The sequence below is a fragment of the Apteryx rowi genome, unplaced genomic scaffold (assembly GCF_003343035.1).
Source record: "Apteryx rowi isolate R43461 unplaced genomic scaffold, aptRow1 scaffold_245, whole genome shotgun sequence".
NCBI classification, from domain to species: Eukaryota; Metazoa; Chordata; class Aves; order Apterygiformes; family Apterygidae; genus Apteryx; species Apteryx rowi.
The window spans coordinates 738,488-753,047 of NW_020448808.1; the positions used below are offsets into that span (position 1 = coordinate 738,488).

The 14,560-nt window shown below is 54.0% G+C and overlaps 1 protein-coding gene across 1 annotated transcript; it reads right to left on the reverse strand.

The window, feature by feature from the left end:
* Positions 1-265: 265 nt before the first annotated feature.
* Positions 266-12,636, reverse strand: LOC112966470 (LON peptidase N-terminal domain and RING finger protein 1-like). Its single transcript, XM_026066614.1, has 11 exons — positions 12,499-12,636; positions 10,537-10,659; positions 9,579-9,722; positions 8,772-8,907; positions 8,119-8,212; positions 6,291-6,405; positions 5,515-5,636; positions 4,971-5,129; positions 3,613-3,775; positions 2,968-3,114; positions 266-1,010 (listed from the first exon to the last, which is right to left on the reverse strand). The coding sequence occupies exons 1-11, from the start codon at positions 12,634-12,636 to the stop codon at positions 813-815; spliced, it is 1,539 nt and encodes a 512-aa protein (XP_025922399.1). The 3' UTR covers positions 266-812.
* Between the last annotated feature and the right edge of the window lie 1,924 nt (positions 12,637-14,560).

Here is a 14,560-nt window from a genome sequence, read left to right on the forward strand (position 1 = left end):
TCCCTTCCCACACCACGTTTCAGGAGAGCRGTCTCCTCGGCCATCAGGCCAGGCAGCCGCAGCATCCCCGCACAGCTCCGTACCAGGGATGCTCGCAGCAAGTCCAGCATGGCGAAGGCAGGCAGGGAGCTGAGCGGACCCAGAGGAAGGGACATGCAGAGAGAGATGTGCTTGGAGAGCCACGTCTTTTTGCCGTGTGGCCAAGGAGACCATCAGAAGCAGAACTGTGAGATTCAGATTGTTTAATTTACCCTTTCTTCTGGTTTGAAGGATGATCGAGTCAGACTCGTAAATGGAGGCTGAACCTTCAGCTCCCAAGGTCTGGAAAAGCCGTACGGACCTCTCCGCATCCCAGCATAGCCTCTCCCAAGCATCTAAATGCCCCCTCCCCTGCTGTGCAGGGCAGGCCCTTTTACTAAAAAGCTATGTTGCTCTTCAAAGAGGAAGAGCCCAACCCAAGGGCATCCTGGTGCTCATTCCTGCGCCCTATGGAGAGACCTCCTTGGCGCCAAAGCAGCTCAGCAAGAGATTTTGGTTCCCGGGACACAACCCAGTTCTCTGGCCTGGTCCCCGCTGTGGGACTCGCCTTCCCTGCCGGTGGCGCAGCTTGCCCATGGCACCGAAGCAGCTTATGTGGACAGCACGGTATCGCTGCTGGCTGCCTCCGCACTCCTAGCGAGGCAGGTGCCCAGCTTGTTGCTGAGGTTGCTTTGGGGGAATCCAGCGTGCTAAAACCATGAAGAAACGCATAAGGAAACCAGCTGGGTGGAGCTCTCCCTGGCGCAGATGGCACCGGGTGCCCAGCAGGCTCCTCAGACCTGGCCACGGGGGCCCTGCAGGGGCGGTGGGGGCCCGCCGGGGTGGGCGTGCAGCAGCGCCGTGAGGATGCRCTGCAGCTGGGCCAGGCGGGCCCGCAGAGACGTGGTGGAGAAGAGCGTCAGCTGGTAGGACGGGTCGAGGGGCAGGATGGAGATGAGCCACCAGCACCAGCCTGGTCCATCAGCAGAAGCCTAGCAGGGAGAGAGAGGAGAGAGAAACGCCCACGTCAGGCAACAGCAAGGCAGACAAATACACAGTCTTTGGGCGGCATGTCCAATAGGAAAAATGCACTCTTGTCAGTAAGGCGGCTGCTGCAGCAGTGCCAGCTTTGCTAAGGTATTCATCTGAACAGCCCTTTTGTCTGTCCAGGCTCRAGACTGCTGGATAAAGGAATTCAATTTCCAGACAAACATACCCCAGGGAGTCTCCAGACACTGCTGTAACCAGGAAAGAGTCTATACTAAAGAGACAGAGAAATATCTTGCGCCTTTGCTTGTCTCAAGACAATTGCTTTGCTAAGCACGGGCCAAACTCTCCTCTCAGCCCAGGCTGCACAGCCCTACCGGCACCTCGACGTGGCAGCACTCGCACCCCCCCGCCAGCCCCGGCCCTGCGACGGGACTCGGGCTCTAGCCGGCACCGGAGGCAAGGGGAGCCTCCCCCAGGGAGCTTGTCTTTCTGGGCGTTTGCTTCAGCGTTACTCAACTGCTCTAACAAGGGCAAGAAAGTACAGGCCAGACAGGCACAAGAGCTGGGCAAGGCTTTTGGAAAATGCTCCTTCAAAATGTGAGCCAGTTTAAGAGGGAAATATTCTATTCAGATGCGTGAKGCAGAGTCATTTTGTAGTTCTGAGCACGGCATTGGCATGACTGCTGCCAGGACAGCTCTAACCGGGGGACAGGCCAGGCGCATGCAGAAGGAGCATATCTGCAATGGTCCGGGCAGGAAACATGTTCTTCAAAATAAATGACATTCCAAATTTGAATTTGTCAAAGCAAGCTACTAAGTAAATTGGATTCTGTCTTCTTTAGCATCTCTTCTCAGGCCAGCCACGGCTCTTTCTCCAATGAGAAGATGAGAAGAAAGGAGACCACAGACTCACTGAGTTGTGAGGTTGGTTGGTTGTCTGGGTTTCCCCCCCACCATCACCCCCAAGTGTTTTCAAATCCAGGCAGTTCAGTTTCTAGTTTGACAAAAGAACTCAGGGAAAGCTTATAAAACTCAGTGCTTGGTTTCCAAGAACAGTTTAAAAAACACAGAGAAACGTTAAACTGTTTTAACAAACAAGTCCTAAAATACCTCTGAGTAAGAAGTGCAGTAAACAGTAAAAAGTAAAAAACAGGGACTGTTTTTTCTCATCTTTCACCTCCAGGGCTTTTGGGACCCAGCAAGAGCCTTGCAGGGAAGCACACACTCCTGGGCAGCACGCGCTGTGGCGCTGAGCCGGACCCGCAGCTGGAGCACTGCCAGGCCAGCGCGAGCGCGCCCAGGCACGGAGAGAAGCCTCAGCGCTGGCACGGCGAGCTTGGCCCCACCACCCGGCAGAGCTTGAGCAGCCTCTCCTGGGGAAGCACCGGGCTCCTGGCACACACACAGCTTTGCTTTCCTCTCCCACTGGGATGCATGTGTGGGGAGATCTCAAACATGAAGCCAAAAAGCATCCCATGTCCTTTCTTCCCAGCCGCATKCAAGGCAAGGCAAGCCTCCCCTTGCAGCAGTCTCTCCTGCTCTCCAGTCCCGACACCCTCCTGGTTTGGCCCATCTGGCTCTCACACACGCGTGCACATGTGCACATACACACACTTGCAGTCCTGGGCAGCTCAGCCCCTCTGCATCTCCTCATGCTGCCCCACCTGCTGCCTTGCATCCCACAGGCACAAGATTTCCACTGACACAGGAAGCCGAGGAAGAGGAGGGATGGGAGCAATCAGTACACTGGAAAGCACACCTACAATGAGGCTGCATAGGAGCTTGCTCTGCTAGCTTAGCAAAGTGCTTCCAGATCCTCCAAGCTCCTTCCTGTGACAGCTTCTGCCATTAGGTTCCTAAATGCCTCTGAAGACATGGTGGTCAGTGCAGGAACAGCTCTGATTCAAAGGTTCCCTAAGCACCCTCCCTGTTTAGGGCATCCCTTCCTTCAGGTGTTACCTGGATGTCCTCCTCCTTCTCYGGCAGGGGTCCATGCTGCATCAAAATGTGTCTGGAGGCAACATCTCCGTGCTCACAAAACCTCTGAGCCAAATGGTAGGTGCTCTCGTGAAGGCACTGTAGTTCCTCCAGCTCCTCCCCGGCCACCTGCGTGGAGGAAAGGAAAGCAGAAAGGGGGGTGCGTGGGGAGGAGGAAGACGGCAGCTCACACCTGACAGAGGAGAGGCCATGGGGCAAAGAGCAAACTTATTCCCATCGCACCCAGCTTCAGCATCTTGTCTGCTCTCTAGAGTGTTTGCTGAGCCTGAGCTAGCCACAGCACGGAGCAAGGGGAGGATTCACACACCATAACCTGACTTCACTATCCATAACCAGGAGCTCCCAGKTTTTTGCAGTCTAGGTGGCCTGCACTCCACATCCAGCTTTGCATTTAACTCCGGTGCAAGGAGGCCAGCAAAGTTAACGTGACTGGAGTCCATGCTTGGGTTTAGCTGTGATTTGGTATTGAAGGATGCCATCAGCAGAGATGGACGGCCACCCTGTGCCCCAAAAACATGCCCACCAAGGGTGTTCCCATGAGGCAGACTTGCCTCCTCTGGCTTTGTCCCCCTGCAATGGGGACTTAGGCCTTGGTCCTGCCCTCACCTTCTTGTCCTCCAGATACTCAATATCGGCAGTGTTGTAGCCATCCCTGTGTCCTCGTCTCAGCACCCGGAACCGCTGCCTCCCTATCGTGTCCACCAGGGATCTTCCATCTGCCAGAAACTCAATCTGCTGAATCTCCAGCATGCAGCCATAGTCAGCAAAACTGGGGTGAGCAAGGGAGAKAAAAGAAGGCATGAACAGGGGTGCCAGTGCTGGGAGAGCTGCTTTTCCCGATTACACCACCTCCACAAAGGAGAAGCCCCAGCAACAAGGGGGCTGGGAGGGTGCAGATTCAGAGAACAACTCTGAGTTACCACTCRCTGCTAAGAGGGTAGGGAATAGAGAGCACACTGCCTGCACATGCACACAACTCCCTTGGATTTGCCTTACACCGAAGTGACTCAGATCTTCATTCTGCCCTGACATCCAGAGGTCCTGAACAAACCACCTCTTGCTGAGGCATCTTCCCAAAGCCCAGAGGCCAGAAAATGCTATCAATCTCATTTCACTAGAGGAGGACTAGATCACAGGGAAGATTTGCCCATGTAAAGATAYGTATTCAGAGTACTTGGGTTAGCAGCCTAGAGATTCAGCCCACCTGAGACCTGGAGGTGTCACTACAAATGCAAATATTGCTACACGGCACTGAACAGAAGCCCATTTAGCTCAGTGTCCTGTTTTCTCATAATGACCAGTTGCAGCTTGTTAAGGGCAGAGTATAAGATATAAGACAACTTTAAAGTGATCACTGACAGAAGCTGGCAGACACAGCTAGACAATCATGCAGGTCAGAGACTTCCCAAGTTGCTGCTAGACCATCATATTTAAGTCACTGATGGCTCTGCCCCGTCCACTTTTGGCCCCGTTTATTGTCTGGCCTGTAGGACATCAGGAGGCAGTGAGCTCCAGTTTCACTTCGTACTGTGTGGGAAAAACACCACCTCCCTGTTGATTTTATCTGCGGGGGTGCAGCGGGATATGAAATTGTGCCCTGTTCCTCCTCTCCATACTACTCAGGATTTGAGAGACTTCCAGCTAACTCCTCCTCTGAGCTGGAGTCCTTCTGAAGGGGGTGGAGTGACTTAGCACCTCTAAAAATGCACCAAGCGAGGTGGGTGACCACTGGCCGAGTTATCAGGAGCCCCGCACAGAGCTGCAAGCTCAACGCCTGCTCCACGGTCCAGTGTAGCACTGGGCTATCTTCCCTTCTCTCTCTACATCAGTACCTCTGAGACAACACCAACTATGCAGCTTTCTGCGTGCTCCTGGAGGGCAAAGATGCCGGGACTGACACAGAGAGGGGCAAACCAGTAGTGCGTGGGAAGGGCAGGAGGGAGATGCCTTGCCCTGGGGCTCACCTTTTTCCATTCTCGTAGATGCACATGCCGAACCTCCTTGTACCGGTCTCCTGGCACCGCCGTATCATGAGGCGGTAGCGGGGCTCAAAGACGTGCAGAGGGCACGAGATGCCCGGGAAGGACATCGTGCATACAAAGATGGGGATGTTCTTGGTCAGACTGAAGGAGAAGAGGAAGGACTTGAGACCTCTGAGACTTTCAGAAACAAATCCCACTGAGCCCCAGCTTGGACCCTGGCCACCCTCCTGAAGCAGATCTGCAGGTACTTTGCTCCAGGAAGGGATACTCTGGCTCAGACCAACACTAAAGCCTCCGTTTGGCTCACCAAGAGCCCGAGGACAGGCTCTGCCCACAGAACAGCTCCCTCATTCCCACATGCCCCCCAGGCACATCTGGACCCTCCCAGCAGTGCTGTGCCACAGTCCTGGAGGCAGGACAGATGCAGCTCGAGCAGACCCAGGCCAGAGCAAYGCTACATGGTGCGGGCAGCCCCCTCCCTGCCTCTCTGTGTGCACACATGCACCAGAGAAGGTTTCCTGCTTACTTGGAGAGCTCTGCCATCTCGGCCTGGTGCATCTCTCTCCGCTCAGCCAGTTGGGAGGGGAAGGTGGCCAGCATGATCTCCTGCAGCAGCACAGTGGGGTTGTAACTTCCAGCCTTTAGGTACTGAAAGAAATGAAACCCAGAAAAAGGTTGTGTAAGAGTGGGAGGGGAGCTGCTGAGGCCTTCCCAGGCTCCCAGTCATGCTCACTTTTAGAGGAGCTGAGAGTAACTTTAGATCAAAATGTCACRGATAAAAGCGACTGATGTGACACTCTCCAGCCATCTAGCAGGGCTAGAGGTCAGATCCACCAAGACCTCCAGGCACAGGGAACTGATCTGGTTCAGACTTAGGGTCCATCTAACGCAATGTCCTGGCTCTGACAGAGATGCAGTCCTTGTATGACAACCTAATTTCCCTGATGGTCTCGTCTGAATCTGTTCTCATTAAAGATTAAACCAAATCTCCAGGCTAGGAGGTTTTCCATCCATTTCCATTTTTAAAGGCTAGCAGCATTAACTTCTTTCTCTCTTTAACTCTCAGTCCTGTTTACAATCTCACTAAATCACCGTGACRTCCTGTGGAAATGAATCCCTCAGTCTTAATTACAAACTGTGTGGTCCTTCCCATGTGAATGAAGCTGATACCCCTCCACCAGATAGCTGTTTGCAAGCAAGCATCACAGCTTCCCACTCCAGCCCCAGCACACTGACCGCAGCCGGAGCCAGCACACCCCAGCTCTCCCTCGGGCTCCATCCCAACGGACCACGTGCCCTCACCTCTCTCAGGCTCTGTTTGCAGAGGGGGCAGTTGGGCCTGTGGTCCAGGCAGCGTTCGAGGCACTCCTTGCAGAAGGTATGCCCACATGGCGTCGTCACCGGCTCGAAGAACATCCTGCAAAGCAACCAAAATCAACAGATTGAAGAGAGCCAGATGGGGGGAGAAGGAGCACATGTTGCACCAATCTGGGCTCCTGCAAGGGAGGACCACGAGACCAGGAGACAGACACCCAGCATAGCCTCTGTTAAAAGCGCTGGGTACTCTTGAAGCTATCACTCCCCCCAGATCTGGCCCAGCACGCTGGTTTGGAAACCCCAGGCTGGTCTGGGCCCCTTTGCGTAGTGCTCCCGCAAAGCAGTCAGGCATATTTGCTYGGCAGAGGCTGAGGTTGGCCCTGCAGGACTTCAGCAGACTAGGGCAGGCAAAGCTGTGGGTGCAGCTTCAGGCTATCCCTAGTCTAGTTACCTGCTCCTTCTCTTTTGAAATGCCCTGCTGAGAGCAAGAGGAAAACAGGTCTCAAACTTACAGTCCTGTGGGATTTTGCTTCTTGAAGCAATGAGGCATTTCCCATGTCTCCTGCTACCATTTCAAGGGAAATATGTTGACTTTAACCAATCTTCTTCACTAAAGACAACAGTGCTGCATGGTAAGACACCACTGAAAGCTATTTCATGCCATGTTTTCCATGCTCAAGCAATACACAGCTACGAAACTTGCCTTCACTAAAGCTGCATCAGCTAGGCTTTGCTTATAGCTCCTGTTAATTAAAAGGTTCCTAACTGGTTTATTCTTTTAATCAGAAGTCTGGGATCAGACTGTTGGACTTGCACARTGCTGTAAGCCACATCAAGTGCTTCCTTCTCCCCTAGCTCCAAGAGCAGAGTGGACTGCAAGTCACTCAGGTTGCTCACAGATGGCTCCAGGATCAGAAATGAAATGAAGGACTCGGGAAAGCTCTGCTTGGAGGAGATGTTAAGAGACCAGTGAAAGTCACCTACTGGAGGCAMAAATTGTTACTTCCCTCTTCATTTGCCTACTGAATCCCGATTCCTCCTGAGCATAACATTTCCCTACTCTCAGATGGAAYAAGAGATCTAAATTCACCTAATTCAGACCAGATGTGACTTTGGTCTGGCCCCTGCTCTGCAGTTCACTCACAGGCAGTCATTCCCCCATGCCATGCCCAGACCCGGAAGACACTGCTGCACAGGAGACCTTGACCATCCTGCACGTACGGCAGTGAAACGCCCAGCCCTCTGGCAAGAGTGTATTTGCACAACTGCCCAAGGTCCTGGGACACGCCGGAAATAACCACCTGATTTCAACGTGCCCTTCGGCAGCATGTGCTCACTCACAGGCACCCAGCCCTCTCCTGGCCTGGCAGACGGACACATGCTCTACCCCGGTCTCCTCTCCCACCTCCTGTGTGCACAGAGCTCCTCCGATTCCCCTCTCTGGGTTCGCAATGGCTGTGTTAGATGGCATTTCCCTGAGGCAAAACCTTCCTGTTCTGGGCTGCAGCTACAAAGGGCAATCACCACTTAAGATCTTTGAYGCCACTGAATATCCCCACCTCTTCACCGATGTCTACATCGGTATCGCTCGTGACATGTTGGGTCCGAGAGAGTGATCTAAGCTCTTCCGAGCTTTACAGGGGAAAGCCCGCCTCTGTACCTTCTTCCTCACTTCTCTTATCCTTTAACCTGTGTTTCTGCAGCACTGGGGACCGAGTTTGCTACTAGGGTGTGAAGAAAGCTCCAGACTAGGAAACAAACTCTGGCAGGTGCCTATTCTACATCCTGAAAGCTCGCTGGCTGGAAAACTCACCGTATGCAAAGGGAACACTCCAGGTCAGATATGCTCAGCAGGTCCCCCAGGTACAGCTGGTCTCCTGCTGCTGCTGCTGTTTCCTCTTCACTGTCTGGTGGGAGAAAAAAAGAGGGGAAAAAGTAACATCCGCTAGGAAACATGCTGAGGCTTTCCTCAGTGTTGAGACAAGCAGGAACCATGACATGGACTGATCTCCTGCCTCACACAGGCTGTAGGATTTCACCCCGTTCATCCCACCAGGACACGCTAAGCCGGCAGGGCAGCCTAGGGGACAAGGCACACCAGTGAAGCGACTGTTTGCATCTCTGCTCGGCCACTGAGCCCCCGCAGGCTTTGGGCACAGCAATTCAAAGGAAGTCTCCCTGTGACTCCACGTAGCAAAGGGAACAAATGATATCTGGTTTTAGCTAGMATTTTTCAAACCAGACTCAAAGGTTTGGTATACTTCCACCAGCTCAATAAAGGGATATCGGATCCCTTCACATCTGTGTGCAGTAAGCGCGATGGCTGGAGCTGCCCCGTCGCGCATCCCTGGGATCTCCACTCACTGGTCTGGCACATGTTGCAAACACTGAGATTTCAGCACCAAAATGTATTTCAAACAGGCATCTTGCATTAGATGAGRTTTTCGTACCTCTGATGGCACTCACCCGACAACTGCCCTTCCTGGCTCTCTGTCAAAGAGTCCGAGTCTTGCTGTTTCCCCGGTGGGGAAAGGGTGGGCATCATCTGGCCACCCCCAGGCACAGCTTCCCCTCTGCTGTTCTCTGTTGCTCCCTCCTGATCCTGGACACAGCAAAGAAAAATCAAACCTGATGTCCCCGCTCCCTCTGCACTTCACCCAGCCCCATCCACCCGACCAAGCCCTATGGGACCAGRAGGTTTTTCTGTGTGCTATTATATATTAACCTGTTGGATCTGCTGGACTCTAGGAAAGYGAGGTCTTGAAAGACATCCTTTGCTCACCCCTGCAATGGCATCCGGGAGCCACAATTTTACCTTTTTTTAGGGTGAAACACAAACCACCCCAGAAGTGGGGCGCAGGGGAAAACACTTGAAAAGCAACAGTCTGCGGGAGAGAGATTTGGGCAATTTTTACTGCCTACAGCATGCACTCATGGGATAGCTGATCTTGCAGTTTAAACAGGGGTTTACCCTATCCAAATGTACCACCTGGTACTTGGGTATATTTAACCCAATTTCTCCAATTTTCCCCTCCCTCTAAACATGCCAAATTTCTCCTTAGAAGGTAAAGAGTAGAAGGTGATCTTTCCTTAATAGCTCCTAGTGGTCTGAACTGTCCTCAAATGCACATTTCTAATGAAAAAACACTATTAACACCAACATTTTCTACTCTCCTGCTGAATGTAATGTGACTTATGTTTCAAACACAATGGGAGTCTGAAATCTTACCAGTAGGTCCCATCACTGTCTCAGATCATCGCAGGCTTTCTCACCTGAGCATGCTCTTGTGCAGGGGAGGATGTGAGCCCAGCGCTCGATCCTTCTTCCCTGGCTTGGGGGCTGGATGAGCTCCGGCATGCAGCAGCTGGGAGCTCTGCAGCCGGGCTTGGCCGAGGAGAGTCATCCCACGCGAGGATCTGCAAGGAGAGGACACGGCTCAGATGTGATGCCTCGGAGAAGGGATCGGGAAGATGCGCAGCCTGCCACGCTCCATCCCTCACGAGCCCTAAAACCAAGCCTCTTGCTCTCTGCAGCCTCGCACGGGCACAGTATGGGCTTCTCGTTTCAACACTAGCTGAGCCCTCTGTCAAACCAATGCCTGAGCCAGACTAAGGAAGACAGTGGCATGAGGCAGTGAATAAAAAGGCATGTTTTAAGGGCTGGGACTCATGTTCTCTGCCACCCAAAAGGARCAGAAAGGAGCGAGTGGTCAGGGGCACATGGTCATTCCTCAATCCCCTGCCCTTTCCCTCCTGGAGGACAAGTGTCCCCTCACGGCATGAAMTCTCTGTGCCAGGGAGATCGACAGAGGTGGTGACAGTGATTTCAGTACTGGGTTGGGTGCTGGCCCAAAATCATCTGCARAAAAGACCCCAAGCCTCCAGTGACAGCTGCTGGCTGGCTGCTTTGGTGCTGGTTGCCACCGACACTGCCTAGAGGCCCCCTCCTGCCTGGCTGCTTGCCCACGTCACCAGCTAACCCCTGCAAGAACCAGAGACTTGCAGACGGGAGGGCAGTTTTCTTCACGGGTGAACTCGTGTGGGGCACCAGYGCCAGCTGCCGCTGGGAGCCAGCTCTCTGTGCTCCCGAAACCAGCCAGAGCAGCAAGACTGGGCCAGGCGCGAGTCCTTCGGAGGCAAAGCGCATCTCACAGGCCGGCGCGAGGGCACGGGAACACCACGCTACAGCTCAGAGCGGAGCTCGGCCTCGGGACGAGCCCTTCCCACGCACCTTCTCCAGCTCGCTCCGAGCGGCGGGGAAAGGGGCACTCAGCGCAAGGCAGCGTTCAAACTCCAGCAGGGCTTCAGCTCTCCGCCCCATCTCCAGAAGCACCTTCCCTTTCCTGAAGAAGCCCTGCAGAGCAAAAAGACATGTGCTGACTACAAGACACAGAGGCAACTTTTTTTCTTAATCTATCAGGACTGACTGCCTGCCAGCTGGTCCAGAGGATCAAAGGCAGCCTTGTTCCAGAAGGGAGGTGAACGGTGCCTAGACTGGCAGCTCTGAAGACATGTTTTTTCAATCAGAGGCTYGGATGAAGTATCCAACCCAAAGCACAGCTTCCTCCTACCCCGGCCTAGAGAGACAGCTCAGGAAGCAATGCAGCAGTGTCAGCGCTCCTCCAGCTGGTCCCAGGAGTTTAGCTGGGGATCCCGACTAGTAACACAGGCCTGAGCATCCCTCCAGCAGCCCTCGCCTCTCTTGCCCTGAATGCAGCCAAAGCACCCAGTGAGAGGGGAACGCGTGCCCCAGCAAGCACCTGGATGGTGGCACAGAGAGCCCCAGGCTTGGCCTTGCAGACCCAAGGCCTGGTTTGGGGTTAAGGCTGGTGCAAATCTCACCAAAAAGGAAGGTAAGAGGTTACTCTTTCTTCCCTGCCTCAGGCGAGCTCCTGTTGCTGTTCCCCAGCTCTCTGATTAAATGGGCACATCACCACACGGCTGGTCTTGTTTGTAGCCCACTGGGCCTGCTGACAGCTGAGAACGCTGCCCTTCAGCTCCTGGGTGAGCGTCGAGTCTGGAGGGAGCCTCCCTCCATCGTCCTGCCTGCCCCCAGCCAAAGCTGAAGCATCCGGACAGTTTGCTGCTCCCATGCTCAGGCTTGTCTTTTTTGCCTACCAGATCCAACCTCAGAGAGAAACCGGAATCAGCACAGCCACATACCGCACAAAACAGGAGTTTCCCAAAATGCGACAATTGCAAAAGCCAAGTAAATAAACCCTACAGAGGCCTAGAGAAGGGGTCAAGGGCTTTGCCTTTGAATGCTGAGAAACCATTGCCAGAAAGTGTTGCTCAAATCAGCAAGCGAGCTCCCACGCCTGTTTTTTTTGGAGGGCAGCTCAGCCAAAACTTCCCCAGAGCCCTGGGCTCTGCGACCCATCCCAGGCTGCTCCTCCCATCACCAGCACAGCTACGTGCACTCGCTGTGTGTGTGTGCAAGTGAAGACACCAGGCAGCTCCGGACCTCTACTGATGGATGGGTCCATCAGTGGGACAGAGCATTTACATCTTGTATTTGCAACTTAACACGTCATTACTGGATTTGGACAGCGTATTCCTGAGCAGGATGAATCCAATGACTATGTGAATTCACGATCGTCAGTGAACCACGAGCCAGGCCCTGCAATCAGTGGCTAACAGAAGATTGGGATTAGGACCTTTGGAAGACAGGTAAAATATCCACATCCCTCTCTGGAGCTAAGATTTCCCCAGACTTCTGCCTTCTCCTCCCTCCCTGGCACAGGGACAGAGAAGCGAGCTTTCTGAACCATGCCAGGACAGCTAGAAGAAACCCTCTGGGGCTGAAAGGGGGAAATTCCTCCTATATGGTAAGCTTTGGCTGTAAGTAGGACTGTAATACTAGGGGCAGGAGATGTTCACGTTCAGGGAAGGTCTGACAGCTCCAGGATTTGTGACATCCAAAGGGAAAGTCTCCTCTGTGGCTGGAGGATATATCCATTACCACCACACAGCACCATCCAGCCTGGCCATGCTCAAAATGGGGGCAAAAATCCCTTCTGGGTTCAGAGAACAGAGCAGCAGGGCAGCTGCTCTCGCTCACACCTTGCTGCAGGCAGCCTCTGACATCCCAGAGGTCCTCTTTCTCCAAGTCTTCTCCCCCAAATTCTCCTGTTGTCAGAGCAAGGAGTATGGACAGCGGGTGCTCACACCCCGCAGCACTCCCTCTGCTCACCTTACCATCTCCAGGCTCAGCCCTGCACACCGCATCCAGGTCCTCCAGCGCCTCTGGATACTGCCCCAGGGTCACGTACGCCTCTGCCCGGCGCAGCCGCAGGGAAGTGTCATCTGGGGCTGGAAACAGAAATGTCATTACTTGTGCCACGAGTCTCCACAGAGCCACACACCGAGCTGCTGCAGCCGGACAGGACCTGGAGAGACCTTGCCATGGTGGGACATCTCCTGCTGCTGCTAACACAAGCTAAACACAGCTCCTGAGCTCCTCTTCAGGCAGAAGTTGGCAGCCTCATAACCTTCTGCAAGGGTGGTCATTTCCCCTAAATATCTATCTTTAAATTTCTCTTTATTTCCCCCTCATTATTCCCCATCTCCCCGGAAAGCTCTCAGCCACAGGGTCCCATTGCTGCCTTGGAGCTCTCTTTCAGCATCTACTTGTTCGCCTGTGATGGGATCTGTGCTCACATCCATCCTTTTGGGACGCAGCTGCTGGAGAAAGGGTGTATCACGTACATCCTCCCAACGGTGGCTGTTGCCACGGGAGGCTCTGCAACATGATTCACTCTGCAGATCCACAATAACAAGTTACAAAACAAGCCAGCAGCTGTGGAGACCTGCATTCACAAAAGCTAGAGAGCCTGCTGGACCCAGCGGTTTGCCTTCTCTATCCCAGGGCAGAGGGAAAGCCAGGGGAGCTACAAGGAGGGCTCCAGATCTGCCCCAGCACCCTGTGGGCTGGCTGCTGGGAAGAAGGCAAAGCTGATGGATCAACACCTCCCAGTGCAAGACCTGAGGATGTTTCCAAGTAGAAGAAAAGGCTGAGATTTCCCAAAATGGAGGAAGGGAACTTGGCACGCAGTTCTTACTCATCCGGCTTGCAGGGAGCAAGCTCTTGCTGATCTTGCATGCGATCTCCACGGCAAGGGGGAACCACCTCCCGTGGGCGCTGCTTTTTCTTTTTCTCCCACCTCACAGAAGCCCCATTAGGACCTTCCTTTCCACCTGCACCATCAGTGTGGGGTTTGGGGGATGCAGGGTGCTAGTGAGGCCAAGTAAACAGTCAACCACTAATTAAATCGGCACCCTCAACACCCATGCAGTACAGCTTACGGAAGAAGCCAGGTGTGGTCATGTTTGTGGGTTTGAGCTGTGGAAGATTCACAGACCCACCCTGTTATATCACAGTTTGCTGTGGAGACGACCTATATCCAACGTGCTCCTGACTTTCCCAGCTAAGGCAACAGGTCCCTAAACCTGGTGCCGCGTCTCCCCCAGTGCTGAGCAAGTTGCAGAGGCAGGCGGCTGCCAAGGGCTACGGTGCAGGTACCTGCTTCTGGGGGAGAAAACACAGCCGTGACTCCCAGCCCCTTGGGGAGAAGGGCTTCATGCTCCTGCCAGCTCCTGGCTTTCTCCAGGAGGGCCAGGGCAGCTCAGGCAGCGCGCACGGACACCTTAGCCATGCGCCGGGGCAGCACTGCCGAGACCCCTGATTCAGCCGGGAGCAGCGTGGCCGGGGTGCCACGATCAGACCCAAGCTGTGCCATAGATCCTCCCCAGCGACCTATTTCAAGGTTGAAATGCAGCTCATTTTACCTTGTGAAGACTCAAAACCCAAGAACAAGGGAAGCTGTGCAGGCATCGTGATGGAARTGTTAAACGCTTCCCCATCCTCTCTTCTCAGAGAAGAGGAGCCAAGGCACAGGCTGCAGCCAGAAAACCCTCCTCTCCCCCTTTCTGAAAATCTGAGGCCAAACTTGCATCATAAGCGAGGAACCATTTTCAGGCATTGGCACTTCATTTACTGTTGCAAAGGGTTTTGCAGAAACGCCTTGCTGAGTGGCTGGCAGCTCCTATCTGGGCAAGAGTCGGGCCCATACAGACCAGCCAGCACCAGACACAGCTTTGCAGGCAACGTTCCCCGCTCCCCCAAACCCACCTTTGCTGTCACCATGCCCAGGCTCCCTACAGCCTGCTCAGCCACCTGCTGCGTCTTACCACAGCACAAGAAGGCTCTGCCCAGCTATTGCCTCCTTTTGCTCCCCTGCGTGGCGTGGAGCACG